Below are 19,212 nucleotides of genomic sequence, written 5' to 3' on the forward strand. Positions count from 1 at the left end.
TCTGCCTGACAGATGTGCCTTCCGAATACAACCCCCAATTAACAAACTGGTTTATAAAGTCCGGCCCCTACGATCATAAAATATATAAAACAATGAACTATTAATTTAAATAGCATTTCTATAATTTTTTAAGAAACTCAGATGGAAACCGTCACTTTATTTACTGTCCTTAGTGCCTGCACCTAGTTAAATTTTTTTTTTTTACAAAGATGTGCAATTCACAATAGAGCCACAGTTAGTTAATTGCAGAGAGTCCATGGTGGGGAGGGAATAACCTTCATTATTATTATTATTTTTTTTTTTGGTAAAAAGATACATTTTATTTATTTTTATTATTTCATTTTATGGTTTATAATTTATTTGTTTTTTTTAATTTAAAAAAGATACATTTTAAAGATCTGGTTAAAAAGTTTAAATCTAAAGACATCTGACTAAAACTTAAAACATTATAAAATTACTTCATTAATCAAACTAAAACAATTTAAAATTTTAATCCAAATTGATTTAATGCTCCCAATAAAGAAAAACTAGTAGACTAAGTTGTTTTATGATTTAGGGTTTAAAATGTGGCTTCATGTCTTTTTCCTGATTTTATTCAGTGTAAATAAAAACTGCAAATATGGCATTTTAGTTCATGTAAAATTTCTTTTCTCCAAAGAGGCTAAAATGGCTGGAACTTCTCACACCCCTCATCCTTATCTTATAGGTCGGTGGGTGCCATGATCTCAGCTAATATCTAGGTGTTCATAAATCTAACCATGGGTTAGAACCATGTGGCATAATATAAACTGTTGTGGTTTTAAAGGTTGGATCTTCATCAATCAACTTGTGTAAATCTCACACAATATTGAAAATCACAAGGCCCTGGGGCACCTGGGTGGCTCAGTCGGTTAAGCATCCGACTTCGTCTCAGGTCATGATCTCAGAGTCCGTGGGTTCGAGCCCAGAGCCTGAAGCCTGTTTCAGATTCTGTATCTTCCTCTCTCTCTGCCCCTCCCCTGCTCACACTGTCTCTCTCTTAAAAATAAACGTCAAATAAATAAAGAAATCACAAGGCCCTGTAGAGTTACTCATTTCAGCTATGTGGACACAGCATGTAGAGTTTTTACTTCTCTGACAAATCCTTAATATCAGCAGTAGTGGATCAACTACTTATGGTTTCTTAAATGTATTTTCTAGGGGCGCCTGGGTGGCTCAGTCGGTTGAGCGTCTGACTACGGCCCAGGTCATGATCTTGCGATTCACGAACTCGAGCCCCACATCGGGTTCTGTGCTGCCAGCTCAGAGCCTGAAGCCTGCTTCGGATTGATTCTGTGTCTTCCTCTCTCTCTGCCCCTCCCCAGCTTGCACTCTCTCTCTCTCGCTCTTTCTCTCTCTCTCTCTCTCTCAAAAAAAAAAAAAGTCACTAATTGAATTGGGGGCATTGGACTAATGAACGTTGAGATAAATAGCCAAGAGTCTGGATTTACCTAAAGACTTCCAAAGAAATTAAAACGCTATGTCCCTATGTATAAATATATTTGTTCTTCAGAACACCCACATTAAAATGTTATATAATAATTGTCTTACATCATTCTATAAAAAAGAGTTTTCAAGCTTCAGATCACACTGGCATTTAAGCATATTCATTGGTATTGACTATATGTGTATGCCATGAACATTAACATGAATAGATAAAATTCACAACAGGCCCATTATACTCTTCGCATGAGGTAGGGAAGGTTGGTCATTTCCATCTCTATATTCTGCCCCAGGGAGCTGGATTTGGAGCCCTTTCCCGAGGAGATTCTCTTATTTCTCACAAGTCTGCAACACTTCTACTGACTTCCATTATCTCAAGGATGACTGTGGACCCCTGGAAAGACGTGAGGCCTCTCACTTCGGGAAGAGTTATAATGTCAACTGGTCCACACATTCCCCCTGCTATGGCTGTCCTTGGCCAGCCTGAAAACATTCTACAGCACAGCAGGCTTTGGCCTTGCCTCTGTTCCCTTCCTCTGCTCCCTTTTGTCCCTGACCGGCCTCCTTTGGTAACTCTTACAGACTTCACCCTGTGCCAGATCACAACCCACATTCGGAGGAGAGCCTCTGCCGATGGACACGTGATGGTGGTGGTGTTTTGTACACAGATCTTCACTGGCACTCTCCAGAAAGTTGTGCGGGAGCATCAAAGAGCTCCTCCCTCCTCTTCCTCATGTAATTCATGGAATGATACATCCAAACAAGTAGGGGTGCCATTAGAACTTGGATGTGTTTGGTAAGCTCCATATTTACCCTGCCACAGCTGAATGGTATCGTTTAAAAGCCAGCCTATTTATAGCCCAGAACATGGAAGAAGCTGTCAAGACAAAGAAAAGCAGTTCGTACTCCCACTTGGGAAACAACTACCAATAGTTGGACTGACTTTATCAACAAAGAAACGTTCGTGTATGTCCTAGTGACCATGTGTATCTTTTCTGGATGAGCAGGCGATACCCAAGTGCATAGGCCTCCCCATGCCTGACAGACAAAGACTTCGAAAAGCCCCCAGCCCTAGGTTTGGAACACCTCACCTTTCAATGGCAATCCAGGAACTCACTTTACAGAAGGAATTGCAAAGAAATTTGAGAAAGCCCTGAAGATTCATCAACATGTTCAGAGTCCCAATCATCAAGAAGCAGCAAAGGTACTAAACCATCAGGGAAGAATTCTCAACACCAGAGGGGCCGAAGTCTGGGAACACCTGGACTGAACTGACCAGCCACTCCACCCCGGTTGTGGGGTGGGACCTCCAAGGGGACCCAAGTCCCAACCCTCTCTTCTAAGGTCAAGAGTAGTAGTCCTCAAACAGATGTCCCTGGGCCACAGCTGGCCCTGTCGATGTCTTCCCCACCCTCTGTGGGGTAAGTGCTGAATACAGAAACTTGTAGAACAATTGCCAGGATCTTGTCCACGGACTCTAATGATGAAAAAATGGGACTTGGACTTTATACTTCGTAACTTCATTTTTCTGAGTGTTGATTTTTGCTGTTTATCAGTCCATGGCAGGTTGGACATGAAAAAGCACTGTGCTCAGGGGTTGCCTGGGGACCAGTCACCCTTCGCCACCATTAGCAGAACCCTAATCCTGGCATGCTGAAGGGCACAGGCAACCACCACCGGTCCCTAACGGGGGCCACCAAGGCAGTCATTCAGGCTCTGAGAAGCCTGGCTCCTGACCAGGCACTCGGAGCCGCAACTTCGAGCTGGTGGCTGAGGAGACATGCTCAGGGCTCAGCAGGAAGCCAAATCCTGCTAATTCAAGAGGGCAAAGGCCTTCCTCCAGCCAAGGTCCAAAACTCTCACTGGAAGACGTGGGCACCACCCATTTAGCAGTATCTTACTACACGTGTCTTTTCATTCTCCTTTTTGCAGGTAAGTTCCAGAGAATCACTGTGCTTTCCTTCTTACGCGTGCACAGAGCCCTAAGGAAGCCTATGGCTCCTCTGGGACTAGTCTGAGAGTCCTTGTCTCATGTAAATTTACATCCTGTCACACTTACCGCTCCCTTTTGGTGGGTTTCCATCTAGACTTCTCTTGAAACAGGTGAAATGAGGGTGCTTCACAGTTTGGGATGTATTTTAGTCACCTCACATCTTTCTGAATTGCTGTCTTATCTTCACAGTCATTGTTAATGTCACCAAAATTTTCCATTATGTGACTATCGGAATCTGGGGCGGTTTAGCACAATGATGCAAAACATGGGCCTTGGAGTCAGATGGCCTCTACCACTTTGCAGCTGCATGGCCTTGGGCAAACTGCTTAACCTCTCCCAGCCTCAGTCTCCACATTGACCAATGAGGATCACAAAAATCCCCCCCTCAGTGAGTCAGGGGGAGGATCACGTACACACCACGTGCAGGAAACAATCATGACAATGGCTCACACACGATAAGCATGCCATAGATAGGAAGTGTTATTCATAATAGCCACCGACCATTAATACATGAATTTTAGGCTACTTTCAACCTTTTACTTTCAAATATGGAATGCAATGTAGACGTTTCTTTCCACAGCTGTCTTCTGATTTTAGATTCTGTCCCTAAAGCAGAGTCAGTGGTGGAATGACCGTTACAAGGTAAAGGCTTTGGGATGGCTCATGGTGACAACTCCCACGGGGACAGCCCTGTCCGAACACAGCTTTGAGGGCCCGAATTCCACTGGATTATTGCCAGCGGGGAGTGCCAATACACATTTTTATTTGCAAATTTAGGAAAACAAGAAAACAGTACTGCTGTTTTACGAATCACTTTTAAGAGCCACCCACTTTTTAAAAAATTTATTTATTTTTGATTTGGAGAGAGAGCACGAGTGGGGGGTTGAGAGAGAGAAACTCAAAGCAGGCTCCACGCTCAGTGCAGAGCCTGACGCAGGGCTCAATCCCACAACCCTGGGATCATGACCTGAGCAGAAATCAAGAGTCGGATGCTCAACCGACTGAGCCCCCCAGGTGCCCCAGGAGTTGCCCGCTCTGAACACAGCCAAGAGGAATGTCAGCGGCCAAACCTTCTTACCCACGTGCCCCTTCTGTCCCTCGTCGGAGATCCTCAAGAGGAGCTCCAGGTGGGGACCGCTGATGTGTGGTGCCACGACCTTGGCCAGCCGCCTCCACTGGGCCTCCATGACCACAAACTCTGTGCCCACCTTGACTTTCAGAATGTTGAACGCCTCTATCATTTTGTGACGTTTCAGGTACGCCAGTTTGCGAATCTCATTCTTTAAAAAATAGAATTGTGTTTTTTAAGAGAAAGATTCAAGAAAGCCTTGTTTCTTTACCCTAAACATTTCAAGGTAATTAAACAGCCAAAGAGAAGGCCCCGCTGGGTCTCTTAACATGCCGGGTATGTAATCCCTCCCCGGCTGCAGGTACACGCAGCTGACCCGTCTGCATAAACAGAACTCATCTTACCAAGTTCAAATGAGGGAGCCCGTGAAGGATAATCTGTGTGGTGAGAAACAGAGCAGCAGGAGGCAGACTGGTCCCAACTCCACTCTGCCCAGGAGGAAGGAAGCTTCCAGAAAGGAAGGAAATCGGGTGTGCTGCTGAGACACAGGGAGACCCCAGAGAGGGAGAAGATAGATCTACCATTAAGTCAATCAAGAAAGAGAAGGGAGGAGGAGAAAAGTCAGGGAAGTGAAACTAGGCCAGGAGTGGTCCGGAAGGAAGAGGTCCAGGGCAGGAAAGACAGCAGGGCCTGCCCGGAGCTGCCATCTGGCCTGAGCACAGGGAATCTTCCAGAAGCGGGGGTGGGGGGGTGGGGGTTGCTGCACAGCCCTCCTCGGGTTACAATCAGCCACCTGATGCCCACTCTTTTTGCTCCCCGTAGTATTGTCATCACTTAATTGATTACACAGCTAGACTATAATTTTTTTTTAATTTTTTTGATGTTTATTTATTTTTGAGAGAGAGACACAGAGCACAAGCAGGAAGGGGCAGAGAGAGAGGGAGACACAGAATCCAAAGCAGGCTCTAGGCTCTGAGCTGTCAGCACAGAGCCTGACGTGGGGCTCGAACTCACAAGCCATGAGATCATGACCTGAGCCGAAGTCCGACGTTTAACTGACTGAGTCACCCAGGCACCCCAGAGGGGTGTGGGCTGTGTCTTAATCATTTTTGACTCCTCAGAATTTTGTGTGGTGCTGGGCACCTAAAGCACATTTAAGACGTTTGCTGACTGATCCCCGTTGCAGAAGATTACCCAAAGAAACACCTCCTTGGGGCTGGGGGAGGTACAGCAACAGTTCTGCCCAGCAGCAAAAAAAGAGAAGCATACCAGACTCTCTGGGACGACCTCCTTCCACCCAGAGGGAGGAAGTTGAGATAGGAGGGTCTCTGGGAGGCCTGGCCTCTGCGGCAGGAGCAGCTCAAGTCCCAGCAGTACATAGACTGCTCAGGACGTGGACAAGCCAGTCACCTTCAAAGGCCATTTTGCCACCAACAGGCTCAGCCCCGCCACCTGCTTCTCCATAGTTGCAAACATTCAAGTTCTCCCTGAATTTCTCCTTGCTCCACGGTGGGACCCTCCCTATGCAATGAAAAATTCAGAACAGAACCATAAGGATCAGAAGCCAAAAGCCAATGTCTTCCCTTCAGGAAAATCATCCTTTGGTGAAAAGCTTCCCTGTGCAACTAGTTTTACAACAAGAAAAAACAACCAGCAAAGATATGTGCAGTGGAGGGCGGGCAGGTGATGTGGCTGAGGCAGCCTGGTGGATTCCAGGCTGTAAATAAAACATCCTCCACCCCCAAGGACTCAGAAGCCTCCGCCCACCCAACGCCTCCAGGAATTCTCCAGACGTAAATCTAACAGGCAGGCACCGGGGCAGAAACCGCTGGCTTTAAGAAGTTTCTGCTCTTGCTGGAGAGGCAAAAAGGAGTGGAAGCTTGGAGCACATCCCCAACCCCCATTCTTAACAAAACCTTTCCAGGAACCATGAGCAATTGAATGCCTTAAAAGCAATGAGTAAAGCAACAGCCTGCCACTGTACATAAAATTCAGAAACACTGTCAGACCCATTGCAAAGAATGGCAAAGAACCACCCACGCCAGCAGAATAGAGCAAAGACACCAAATAAGTCTTCAGATTGGCCAAAGCGAAAAGAAAAAGCACCCTTTCAAATATTGAACCAATGCGTTTGCCAGCCTCCCTGGCACGGCACCCAGCCCGCGTGCCTATCCTCGCCCGCCCCCACCCCGCTTCCGCTCATGCACCTTACCTTTAAGTGCTTCCTATAATTGTTGTAGACCACGGCCAGAAAGACGGACATGAAGATGTAGGTATTGATGATGGTGTAGGTTATAAAGTACAGACAGTACCACCAATTGAAGTTATAGGCAGGCATCCTAGAAGGACAGAATTATGTTGCACGGTTTTTCACAGCCTAGGTCCTTAGTGCATAAAAGGCTGACCTCAGCTGCCATCCCACATGGACAACCTACGGGCACGAGGCACGGCAAAAGCTTCTCTCACTCAGACTCTCCCCCCATATGGCACGGTCCTGTGTGATGGGGTCGCAAAGCCATCACTGCCCCTAGCGCTGAACAGCTGGCCTTCTGAATTTCTTAGTGCCTTTTCGAGGCAGCAGCTTTCAAAGCAAGTAGGACCTTGGCGATCTCCCGATCCCATCCCTTCCCTTCACACTGAGGGAGCCTCACTGTGGCTTCACAATCGAAGCCTAAGAAAGGAGACCGACTTGCCCAGGACTATAGAAGGAATCGAAGCGTGGCTTGGGTTTATACTCAAGGCTCTTCGGGGACACCAGACTGCCTTGTTGGGGGGGGGGGCAGCGGAGGCAGATAATTTTCGAGCCACTCTGGGACAATGAGAAAGAAAGGAGCACCATTAATAATGGCACCAGGGTGAGAGGCATAAATCAGGTGTGTGTGCTCACTCCACCTTCAGTAGACATTGGATTTCATACAGGACGGGGTGCTGGAGGCACTGGCATGGCCAGGGTCTGAGAGAAAGACCCAAGAGCACACAAGGAGGGCCAGAACTTTCCCTTGCATATGTTTGTCCCGAGCCAGGCCCAAGAGTGAGCAACAAGCCAGAGCAAATCGATATGATGATCCCACACAGAACTAGAGGACAAAAAACCCGCCCTGCCCCGAAGTGCAGTATGGCCTGGTTGGGATTGACACTCGCATTGAGCCTTGGCCATGCCCTAGACCCCAAGGGGTATCTACTCAGTGTGGCACTCTTTAATAATTTTACTTCCCCAAACAAGCTTAATCCATAATATGAAGGACGTTAGGAAAGAAAATACATGATGTTTTCCTCCTAAGTGAAGTCCACGTGTGTAGAGAATTGGCATTGCGAAGGGGAAGGCAACAACTACTAACCTCTACATTCCTTTCCTGTCTCACCTAACCACAAAGGCACATCAATGCTTGGGAGAACGAGCCACGATTCCTTTCGAAAGATGGCTTAGCTGTTTACATTCAAGACGCAAAAAAATCCCGAATAGAAAGTAGGCTCCCATATTTAAGAGTTGTATCTCAAGAGATATCTCCTGCTGCTTTCAGCTTTTTAAAAAAAAAAAAAATCATCTAAGCTTAGTTTTAGATAGACAGGGTAGGCTATTGTTAGCGTAAACATTTTACATCCTTCAAAAATTTTTACACAAACATGAATAAACGGAAAATCACTATTTCCCCCCTCTCAGCCCTGCTGGTGTTTGGAGACAGCTGCCTTTAACAAAGCGAATTCTGTCCTGGTAACAGGTGTCTATCCGTGAACATGAGCCAAGATGGACGTACATGACATCGGGGCTGTTCGCGGTAGTGACCAGCACGTAGAGCTCAAACACTATGTCCAGGATATTTGTGAAGTAGGGCAATCCTTCCACTGTTTTAAGACCCCTAAAGAGGAACCAAGAACACAAAGTGAAAAACACACACACGTAAGTGAGGTTGTGATTTCTGATACACTTTTCCCTTCCAGAAGCACTCCTGGAGTGTTTGAACGAGGAAGATGGCACCCGGTGACAGATTCTGCCACTAACAGGCTGAACCCGAAGGGGGGTGGGGGTGGGGGGGGAGGCGGGGCGGGATTCACAAGCAGAAACTTCCAGAGCAGCGTGCTCACCTATCCCCAAAAAGCTTCAAGGCCATAAGGGAGAATATCAGCACACTGAACATAAACAGGAGGAAGACGTAGAGAATATCGGGCAGAGTGTTCCGGATGCTTCTGAAAGTTCTTCGGATCTGTGATGACAAAATTTTCATTTCATTTACAAGAATCAGCTAATTTTCTGCAAAAAAAAAAGTCAAGCCTTTGCATATCCTAAAGTATATCCTTCCTTACCTGACGACTTTCAGGGAAGTTAATTAGGAAGACTGGTCTTAAGACCCTTGACCATCGAACGCTGTGGACGTTCACAGCTTCCAGGGACCCATAGATAATCAGATCAATCAAGGTCAGCTGTGAGAGACATGGGACAGAGAGGTCAGTGCCACACTGCTCCAGGACAGAGAAAGTGATGGTGGGGATGCATGCTCACCGACCAGGAAGAGGGGTCACAAAGCAAGTTCCATAAACAGGATAATTCTAGTTGTGTGATATAACATTAAAAGTAGCTGTTGTTTGTGCATTTATTATGTGCCATGAAGTACAAAAAGCACCTTCCGTAATTATTCTATGTTATCCTGACCACACCCCTAAGGTGGGCACTATTCCTGGATGGAGACACTCGGGGCACAGAGAGGGTGAGCCTGTGGCCCTGGTCACACAGCTAGTAGGGGGCAGAGCCAACCCTGGAACCCACGCAGTCTGACGTCAGAGCCCATGCGGTTACCTGCACAGTTACATGCTTCCACACTACATCCTAATTAGCTTTAACTTTTCTTCAATTTGACATATAAAATTGTCTAGCCTGGTAACAGAGGTAAGAAAATCCTGATCCTTATTGTCAGGTTCGTGATCACCTAAGAACAGGGCAAAAGAAGAACCTGGTGTATTTTTAGGGAGATGTAAGTTAAAAAGAATAACCTCCATGGTCAAAAGTGTTAATTCAGCAAGCCACAGAGGACCCAGTGAGATCCGACACAGGGGCGGAGATGGGATGCAGCCATGGAAGGAAGCTGGTGCCCTGGGCGCTGGCAGGAGGGAACTATCGTGGCTGTCCGGGGGAGGGTGGGGACAGGCAAATCACCAAAGGTTACGGTGCTGGAGGAGGCTTCCTGGGTAAGCACTCCCTCATGTAATCTTAAAGCAAAGATAGAGGTTTGTTGGGCACCTGGGTGGCGCAGTCGGTTAAGCGTCCGACTTCAGCCAGGTCACGATCTCGCGGTCCGTGAGTTCAAGCCCTGCGTCAGGCTCTGGGCTGATGGCTCGGAGCCTGGAGCCTGTTTCCGTTTCTGTGTCTCCCTCTCTCTCTGCCCCTCGCCCATTCATGCTCTGTCTCTCTCTGTCCCAAAAATAAATAAACGTTGAAAAAAAAAATTAAAAAAAAAAAAGATAGAGGTTTGTTGTTGTTGTTAAGTTTATTTATTGTTATTTTTGAGAGAAAGAGAGAGAGGGAGGGAGAGAGAGAAAATCCCAAGCAGGCTCCACACCGTCAGCCCGGAGCCTGACGTGGGGCTTGAACTCACAAACGGTGAGATCGTGACGTGAGCCAAAATCAAGAATCGGCCTCTCTTAACTGACTGAGCCACCCGGGCGCCCCAATGACAGAGTCTTGAAAGAATAAAACTCAGGGGGCACCCGGGTGGCTCAGTCTGACCCTTGATGTCAGTGCAGTTCATGGCCTCACGGTTCACGAGATGGGAGTCCCGCGTTGGGCTCTGTGCTGTGATGATCCCGCATTGGGATTCTCTCTCTCCTCTCCGTCTGACCCTCCCCTCAAAAGAAATAAACATTTTAAAAGAATAAAACTCAGAAAAATCAAGGGCCACAGCAGGAAGACATAGTAAAGGGACTCTCAGGGAGGAGCTGTCCTGGCATGTCTGGGAAGCCAAGGGTCCCGAGGGTGGGGGGGAGACGAGGCAGGAAGTGACAAGGACTAATGGCAAATGGCTTCGAGAACCAGGCTGAAAAGGTGAGTCTTATTCCCAGGGCCTGGAGAGCCTCGGAAGTCCTTCAAATAAGGGCGACGAGGGCAAAGGAGTGAAATCGCCCCAGCGACAGATGGGGAAGACCTGTCTGGGAAAGACCCAGACAAGGCAAGAGAACGCCCTCATTCAATTCACGCCATACTCTTTCAGTCACAGAATGCCCCTTAGTGCAGGGTGTCACTGTAGCTCTAGAGACAGAGTGAGAGCCAGGCGGAAGGTGCCAGCCCTCACAAAGCGCACATTCCAGAAGGAAAAGAACGGTGCTGATGATAAAGACGCTCTGCGACAGGTGGTGGTCCACGCTCTGGAGAAAACCCGGATGAGGCAAAGGGCACGCAAGGGAGGCCTAAGGCAGCGCCAGCATGCATGGAGAGAGCAGGAGACGGGGAGGGTGGACAAGGTGGGGGTGGGGGCGGGCAATAATGAAGGGGGAACACAGAGCTTCCGCCACAATAAGGACTTCAGCTTTTCTGGGACGGGAGATGGAAAGCATTGGATGATTTGAAGCAGGGGAGCACCGTGATGGGACTTAAATTTTATGAGTGCCTGCACGCCCACGTACTTGAGGCACTGTGCTAGGAGTTTTAGGAGATGAAGAGGTAAGGGGCCAAGTAAGGGGCCTCGTAAGGGGCCAAGCCGTAGACAGGGTCGTGGAAGACACACACAGTCTCCTTGGAGGAGATTAGCAGGAGTGTCTTCCTCTGTTTTATACAGTCTGTACTGTTTGGATTTCTTTCTTCCAGAAATAGCCTCCTCCTTCCCCTCCCACCCCGTCCCCCTGCCGTCCTGCATCAGGCAGCATGGTGTCACGGACTGAACCCAAGCCTGTGCTCATAGGTACCTATATTTAGACACTCACAGTGCGCCTATATTTCTTTTCAGTAGCAGAAAATATTTCTAAAAATAAGAAAAGTACAGATAGGTAGTCTGCAGATTCTGAGGGTTCAGCAGATGTGTGAAGGGAAGTCAAGTTAAGTATGTAGAACAAGGTGAGGAAAGACAGTGGACATTCCAGCCAAAAAAGAGCCACCGCAGGCAGGGGAAGAGCGAGTGGTACGTGCGTGGGGCAGCAGGCAACTCGGTCCAGCTAGAGTGAAGAGGTCCCAACTAGAGTGAAGCACGTTTGCAGGACTGGAGGGCACTGAATAGTCTTGGGGCGCTGACAGACGTTTTCCAGCAAGGGAGCGAAGTGATCTGAGACGTGCTTCCGGAGAATTAATCTCGCGGCAGCATCTAAAATGCACGTATCGGGCATCTGAGGTGGAGGTGACCACGACAGTTCCTGAAAGGGGTGACCAGGGCCTGTGCCACGATGTGGGAACAGAATGGCGTGCAACAAAGAGACAGCGTGTGGCCACATCAGAGACGACTGCGATAGTCCACGTGCGGAGAATGAAACAGGGCAAGAGGCGTCCTGAGGGGCCCTGGGGAGGCCAGATGCGAGAGAGGGGAGAATCTGGACTAGGAGGACGTGGTACTGGGTGTTGGGACGTAAGGCACCACCGGCAAGCAAACAGCCAGGGGAGGAGAGGGGTGAAAGGGCGTGGGTTTCGTCCCACTGTGTTTGCGTTGACACACAGATGTAGAAACGGCTGGCGAGCAGCGGGCCACAGGCAAAAGAAACTCAGAGGGGAAACCAGTATCGGCTACAGCACAGGGACCCCTACCTAGGAGTGTTCATGAGGGCTCTGAGAATGGACGGCTTAGGGGCGTGCAGACTGAGCCGTGGGTGAACTGGAAAGAATGAGGGTTCAGGCAAGCCGGCTGCTGCGGTCGGTAAGAAGCTAATTATCAAGTACCCTTAGCTAATCACTGAAGGGGCCTCTCTGCCCCTAACAGCAGCCTTTCGGAATTCCTTACCCTGCCCCTCTTGGCCTGACTGCTTAGCATATACCCTCCCAGATCTCTCTGTGAATGCGTACCATTCTTTCCTTTTTTTCTTTGCAACAAAACCGTGATCCGGCTCTGTGGTAACTGGTTCTTTTGGCTTCATGAATGGTAAGCACTTCGCCTTGGTAATAGACATTTGTCGCTTTCACACTAGTTTATAAAGGGCTGAGTGGATGTGCCACGTTTCATTTAACACATATCTATTGTCGGGAAATCACGTTGTTACCAGTTTTTCCAGTATCAGGAACGGTTCAGCCACGGACCAATCTTGTAGCTAAACCTTTGAACACATCCTTCTCTCCTAACGATGAAGTCCCAGGAATAGAACTCCAGGGTGCAAGTGTAAGCACCTTTAAGGCTTTTCAAAGAACTGCCAAACAGCCTTTGAGAAAGACAGCTTACTCGTCCCTCCAGGAGGGTATCAGGGGTTCTGTTTCCTCTCCATCTTGCTAACGCTGTTTTATAGGCACACACATGGTATTTTATTGTTGTTTTGATATATATTTCTGAATTAGTGAAGTTACACATTGTTTCATTATCTGCCATTATTTATATTTTTCTTTTAAGAGATGCCTTCACCTATTTTCAGCCCTGTTGGGGGGGCCTCTTTTTTTTTCCCCCTTTTAATTTACAAGTGCTCTTGCTATGTTAAAACACAGCACTTGCACTGTCATACGTTGCCCTGTTTGTTCTTCATTTGGGGTCCGCTTGCAGTTGTGCTAATGGTGTTTGCTGTGCCGACATCATTGTTGCTTTAACCAGATCAAATCTATTCAGGCTTTTGTCTTCATAGTTTCTGCCTTTGACCACAAAATCTTCAGGGTACTATAATGAGCACTCACCACGATGGTTACCATGATGCAGATGTTTTTCGTATCCTTCCAGAAAACCATTTGAGGAGTGACTTTTGCAAAATGTACAAGTCTCCCAAAGAATGCAGTCAGACAGAGTACTTCTGCTAACGAGGTAGCCTGCACAGAGAAAACAGAGACTAAACACAGCGCCCCGCCTCTTGGAGGTTCAGCTTTAGCTCTCTCGCAACCCTCCCAGCCCCCCAAGCCACCTTGATGCCCCCTCTAAGAATTAGCACTGTCCCTTTTGACTGCGGCAAATTGCAGTCAAATTCTGTGCTAGTTGGAATAGTTTCTTCCTCTTAAGAGGAAACCTGCCCTTGAGTCACGAATCCCATGACCCAACAGGCAGGGAGGGCTTCCTGGGAGGGGCTGGATCAGCAGGCAGGGCACCCAGAAGGCATTTCCCCAGAAGACAGGAGGTCTGGGACGGCAGACACAGGCATCTTCTGTGCTCTCCAATTTCAAGTTCATATTTACAAAAGGCATCTAGAAGTTCAGTTTCTCTAACAGGAGAGTAACCTCCCAAAGACATGTTTTGAGATGTGGGTCATTCCTTAGCCATCAGTGCCACTGCCGCCCTCCGCCCGTGTGTGGCTGGTTTAGAGGAAAGAAGGGAGGCCACTGAGACCCAGTGCCAAGTCCTGACCGTCTCCTCTGTAGGTTACAGGACACCAGCTCCAAAATCCCTACAGGCAGCTAGACTGGCAGCCTGTGATCGCAGCCCGGGCTTTCCTGTGATTCCCTGAGGCGGTAACTCCTCCCCAACAAGGACACTTGCCTTCATCAGGGGGTGAGGAGGGTGCCACAGTATGAAGAGATGGGGAGACTGGGCCCTGAAAGCAGCACTTGACACAGTCTTCCCCTCCCCACCCCAGCCTTCATGGGTCCTGGGCGTGGACATGGGCTACAGCCGCTTCCGAACCGTCTAGCCCTCAGCCTATTCATCCTCGAAGGACTCTAGAGACTCCCTGTCAAGGCCAGGCTTGCAACAGGGTCTGGGGCAATTCCAGGACACCTCTGCTCAAAATAAGATGTGCTTGGTAATGCTGCATCTGGGCCAAAGCCCCCCCATGACACATTCGATTCTAGAGACCAGACGTCCAAACACCGGCTGAAGGAGCACCCTGAACTCAGCCAACCTGAAGCTGTACGTGACCAAAAACAAACAGAAGGGTGAGGACTCGGGAAGAGAGGCAAGGGGCTGAGCAGACAACCCCAGGGAAGTCTCATCGTGTCCAGAGTGGGCCGTGCTAGGGAGGGACTGACTGTCTGGGTCTCTGAATGCACAGCTCTGCTTCTCCCAACTCTGGGGTTTGTTTTGATAGTCACTGGGCTACAAGTTTTCTATGCAGAGACTTCACTAATTGTAGCCTCTTCATCATACAGAAGTGTGTTACACCATCACTTTGGTGGCCCCCGGTGAACCATGCTCCCAGTTTTCAGCCCCGTATGCAGCGTCCTCCCATGTTAACTCGGGGCTCCGGCATCTCAGGGGCTTTGGCCGAGAGGACATCAACAAGCTGACGGAAGTGGAGGCTTGTACACTCGGATGCTCCTGCTTGGCCCTGTTCCTCCCCCACTGGGAGAAACCTACACCACATGCAGCAGCTTCGTAACACAGCAGGGCACTTGGTCCACGGCTCCAGCCAGGCAAGCTCCCAGCTCGCAGCCAGCAGCCCCTGCCAGGCTCCAGAGATCCACGGAGCTTCCAGATATTGTTACCCCAGCTAACGACACAGGAGCAGGAAATCTTTCCGGCCTGGGCCCAGTTACCCACAGAATCAGGGGAGGTAATAAAGATAGGGGTCAGTGAACTTTATCTGTTGAAGGACCAGACCGTAGATATTCTGGGCCTTGCCAGTCACCCAGTCTCTGCGACAACTGCAGGGGCAGCATCAAGTCGGGAAATTAACATGAGTGGATCATCAATTTCATACTTGGACCGAGCCGGAGTAGCTGGTGAATTTGATGCGATTACTCAAAACCGTATGTGACCAGCTGCTAAGTGCCAATAAATAGTGATTTAGGACTATGAAAAAAAAGCTGGAAACATGGCAAGTACAAGTTGCGTATCACACTAAATTATGACATTGTCTACTCGCCCTTTCATGGATACGCTCTGAAAATATCATTTGTCTACCCAATTCATCCCTGCGGACACAGAAGACAAAAACCTCTACTCCATTTAAAATGCCTTATAATTAAGATGGAAGCATCAGCTCAGCGAGTAGGCAGAGTTCTTCCAAACAAACCCCAGCAATGAAAATAAAACCTCATCCAGGGCACCTGTGTGGCTCGGTCAGGCAAACATCCAACTCTTGATTTTGGCCCCGGTCATGATCCCACAGTTCACGAGTTTGAGTTTGAGCCCAGAGTCAGGCTCTGCACTGACAGTAAGGAGCCCGCTTGGGATTCTCTGTCTCCCTCTCTTGGCCCCTCCCCTGTGCACACACAGGTGCGGACAAGCGCCCTCTCTCTCTTTCTCTCTCTCTCTCAAAATAAACAAACATTTAAAAATAATAATAAAAGAAAACCACACTCGTATTTATTGAAATTTGGAAAAAAAAAAAAAAAAGGAAGAAGGCATGGGGCCCAACTCATCAATGACAAAGTCTGGTTAGCCATTTTGTTTTTAATCCTTACCAAGAAAGGCAGGGGAAACAGTGCCGGTTCTTCAAACAGGGCGAGAGAGAGGTCGACACAAATAAAGAAGTAGATGGCTACTTGCATTGTCCAGTGGTTATAAAAATAGTAAAGTCTGAAGATGAAAAGAATAAAGGTGTTTATATACAAGGAGCAGGAATTAAACAAAACTCACACTTCCCACCAAAAGACTAACGGTGGGCAAAATACAAAATAGGGCTCTGGCCACATTTCCTTTAAATCTTAGGGAGCAAGGGACAGCACTGAATTGAGCACACATTACAAAACACTAACAGAAAAAAAAAGGCAACAATAGTATCGCATCTCAAACCACAGTCTCTTAAGTGTCTCAAGCTATGATCAGTACCTCCTGCATAGCGGTTGTGACTGTAATAAAAAGAATACTTTCAGAGGACTTTGAAGGGTGACTGATGCACAGTAAACCCTCAGTTAAAGTGACCTATTATGCTGTGGCATGGTAGCCTAACCAATTTAAATGTGCACCACCCCATCTCAATATGGTAGATTCAGAGAGATCTTGTGGTCACACAGTTCTCTTCCTAGGGGTGGGGGACAGTCTCCCCAACCTGCTCGAAGCTTCCAGGAATGAGGCGTGCATCTGTTCGTTGCTTTGGAGGCACTGGCATGGAGCCCTGATGTTTTCTCCTTATTTTGAGCCAAATCTTTGGTCTTAGTTCAACATTCAGGGGATGGGAGAGAAAAGGCATGATTCTTACGAAAAGAACAAATATATGGATTGCATCAGAAGGCACCAGAAAGAAAAAGAACAAGTCTTTTCGCCTAAGTGGCTCTAAGAAGACAACCTTATCTACAAGGAAAGGATGATGTGATTCACTTCAGATGCCCTATCTCCTGCTCTATATGTCAGTCATGTACTCATTTATCTGTCCTTAATGTATTTATTGAGTGCTTCCCTATGTGTGAGACACCATGCTCTTATAACTTAAAAAAAATAAAAGCATTGGATGTTAGGATTTTATCCAAATCTCCATGCCTTATCCTAGAGACTTCTCAAAATGTTTGTGGAGACAATGTCTTCAGTTTGGGTTCAACTTCAAGACCGGTAAGTACTAAAGGACAGGTTGCTCTAGGAGACAGTTTAATACTTTATTTACCTGATGGCCCGAGGAGACGTTTCAAATGGAACATTTCTGTTGTACTGGGCATCAGAGACATAGGCAGCTGCCAGGAGAAGGTTCTGGTCCTCCTTGGGAGAAAGTAAGGAGAGAACAACAATCAGAAGAGGAAAGGGCACTTCTCTTTTTCATGTATATGTACAAAAGGAAACCCTCCTCCCTCTCTCCCCGCACCATCTCACTCTCACCAGAGGTAATCAACCTTCAGAGTACTGTATGTGCTTTCCTGGGCATTGGGACCTGAGGGGGAGCTGAGACACAGGCACGCTTAACCTTCCTGAATTCAAACTGTGTGCCCTGTAATGTGTGCTCTCAGAGGAAGAAACGAGAAAGCACTGAGTAGTACGTATAAATGTACTTAAACGGTACGTTTATACCAACATATATAAGGGCTATATACACACAAACAGATAAACACAAAATTATATTTAGGGTACTTGATGAGTGGTTAGAGCGTTTTTCAAGGGTAATAAATAAATAAATTGTTGCCTTTTTTGATGACTTTTGAAGCTAACTCCTTCTCAAGGTATGACCCCCGCTCTACATATACACATAATTTAAAAATAATAAAATTATTTTCATATGGTCCAAAGCTTATTTTTCTCACTCCATATATTCTGGACATTTTTTTTTCATGACAATATATACACATCTACCCCGTTCTTTTCAACAAATGCCTCTTCCTTTAAGTAGTGTCTCCCTTTTCTTTCTATTTCAAACACAATTACATTGGATTTTTTAAAATATGTATTACACACAGACACACATGCATATCTTTGTGCCATATGAGTGTGCTTGTAGGACACAGTTGAACTTGTGGATGAAAGGTCTTTGCATTTTTTTATTTTGATAGATACCACCAAATTGTTTCCCCCAAAGTTACACCTTTGATATGCCTCTAAATAGTACATGAGCACCATGTTTCCTGCTTCTCGCCAACATTCTTATAATTTAAAATGATTGATAATATCCAACCAGCCAGAGGGGCATCTTGAGATTTGACTTTACATCTCCTCATGACCAGTACAGCTGAGCCCCATGGGCGATGACTCACATTTCTGATTCTGTATAAATGAGATAAAGAACACATACAAACAGACTAGCTATTTAGACCTTCCTTCGTCCTCTAGGAGGAAAAAAACCCGATTATCCATTCGATTACCAGAGTTACCTCCTCAAAACACAGGACATCGTCCTGTATGGACTGGAATGGAGATCTACCATTGGTCAAGCAAGCCAATGTTGCAAATGCAGCTAGTATTCAGAGAGGTCAAAAGATTCCAAACTTTGGACAAAAGTATATATTTGTACACACTGTAGGACTGCATTTCCTAAATTTATTTCATATTGCAACACTTAAAAAAGTAAGTCATATTGCATTAAAAAACACAAACATTAGTTACTAAGATAGGTCTTTTAAGAGACATTTCACCAAAAAAGATATATATATATATATATATATATATATATATATATATATATGCATGGCAAATAAGCACATAAAAATATGCTCAACATTTTTAGTCATGAGGGAAATACATATTTAAGCCACAATGAACTACCACTACATATCCACTAAGACTAACAATGTCTAACACTGAAGACTGACTCTACCAAGAGCTGACATGGATGTAAAGCAATTAGAACTCTCACACAGTGTTGGTAGGAATAGAAAACGGTTCATTTACTTTGGCAAACAATTTGGTAGTTTTGCGGCCACTCCGTTCCTAAGCATTTACCAAAGAGAAAGAAAGCATATGTCTACATAGAGACTTTACATCCAACCCAAGAATGTGGCTATGGGAGAACACCATTCCGAAGCTGTATGCAAATATTTGAAATAGTTGAAAACTAGAAACTTCAGAGGCGAAAACTAGAAACAACCAAAATGTCCACAGATACATGTATGGGTAAACAAACCATACATGTATGGTTTGATATATGTATGCCATGGAACACTACTCAGCAATAAAAAGGAATGAATTCCTGATAAACACAACATAATGGATGAATCTGAAAATAAGTTTTCTGTGAAAGAAGTTAACTCCTATCTCCCAAAGGAACACCTACTACACGAGTATATAAAACTCTAGAA

The 19,212-nt window shown here is 46.6% G+C and overlaps 1 protein-coding gene across 5 annotated transcripts in view; it reads right to left on the reverse strand.

The window, feature by feature from the left end:
* LOC106976001 (two pore calcium channel protein 1-like) overlaps positions 1-19,212 on the reverse strand; it is a 59,392-nt gene that overhangs the window by 15,454 nt on the left and 24,726 nt on the right. For all 5 annotated transcript variants that reach the window (XM_053200938.1, XM_053200937.1, XM_053200939.1 and 2 more), the window contains 8 exons: positions 17,097-17,188; positions 15,961-16,075; positions 13,306-13,434; positions 8,826-8,942; positions 8,607-8,725; positions 8,279-8,380; positions 6,736-6,862; positions 4,533-4,734 (listed from right to left, as the gene is read on the reverse strand). In XM_053200938.1, the coding sequence (XP_053056913.1) occupies positions 4,533-4,734; positions 6,736-6,862; positions 8,279-8,380; positions 8,607-8,725; positions 8,826-8,942; positions 13,306-13,434; positions 15,961-16,047 (883 nt within the window). In that variant the 5' untranslated portion in view covers positions 16,048-16,075; positions 17,097-17,188. The remainder of the gene's footprint in view (positions 1-4,532; positions 4,735-6,735; positions 6,863-8,278; positions 8,381-8,606; positions 8,726-8,825; positions 8,943-13,305; positions 13,435-15,960; positions 16,076-17,096; positions 17,189-19,212) is intronic.

Source organism: Acinonyx jubatus, chromosome A3, assembly GCF_027475565.1.
Source record: "Acinonyx jubatus isolate Ajub_Pintada_27869175 chromosome A3, VMU_Ajub_asm_v1.0, whole genome shotgun sequence".
Classification (NCBI taxonomy): Eukaryota; Metazoa; Chordata; class Mammalia; order Carnivora; family Felidae; genus Acinonyx; species Acinonyx jubatus.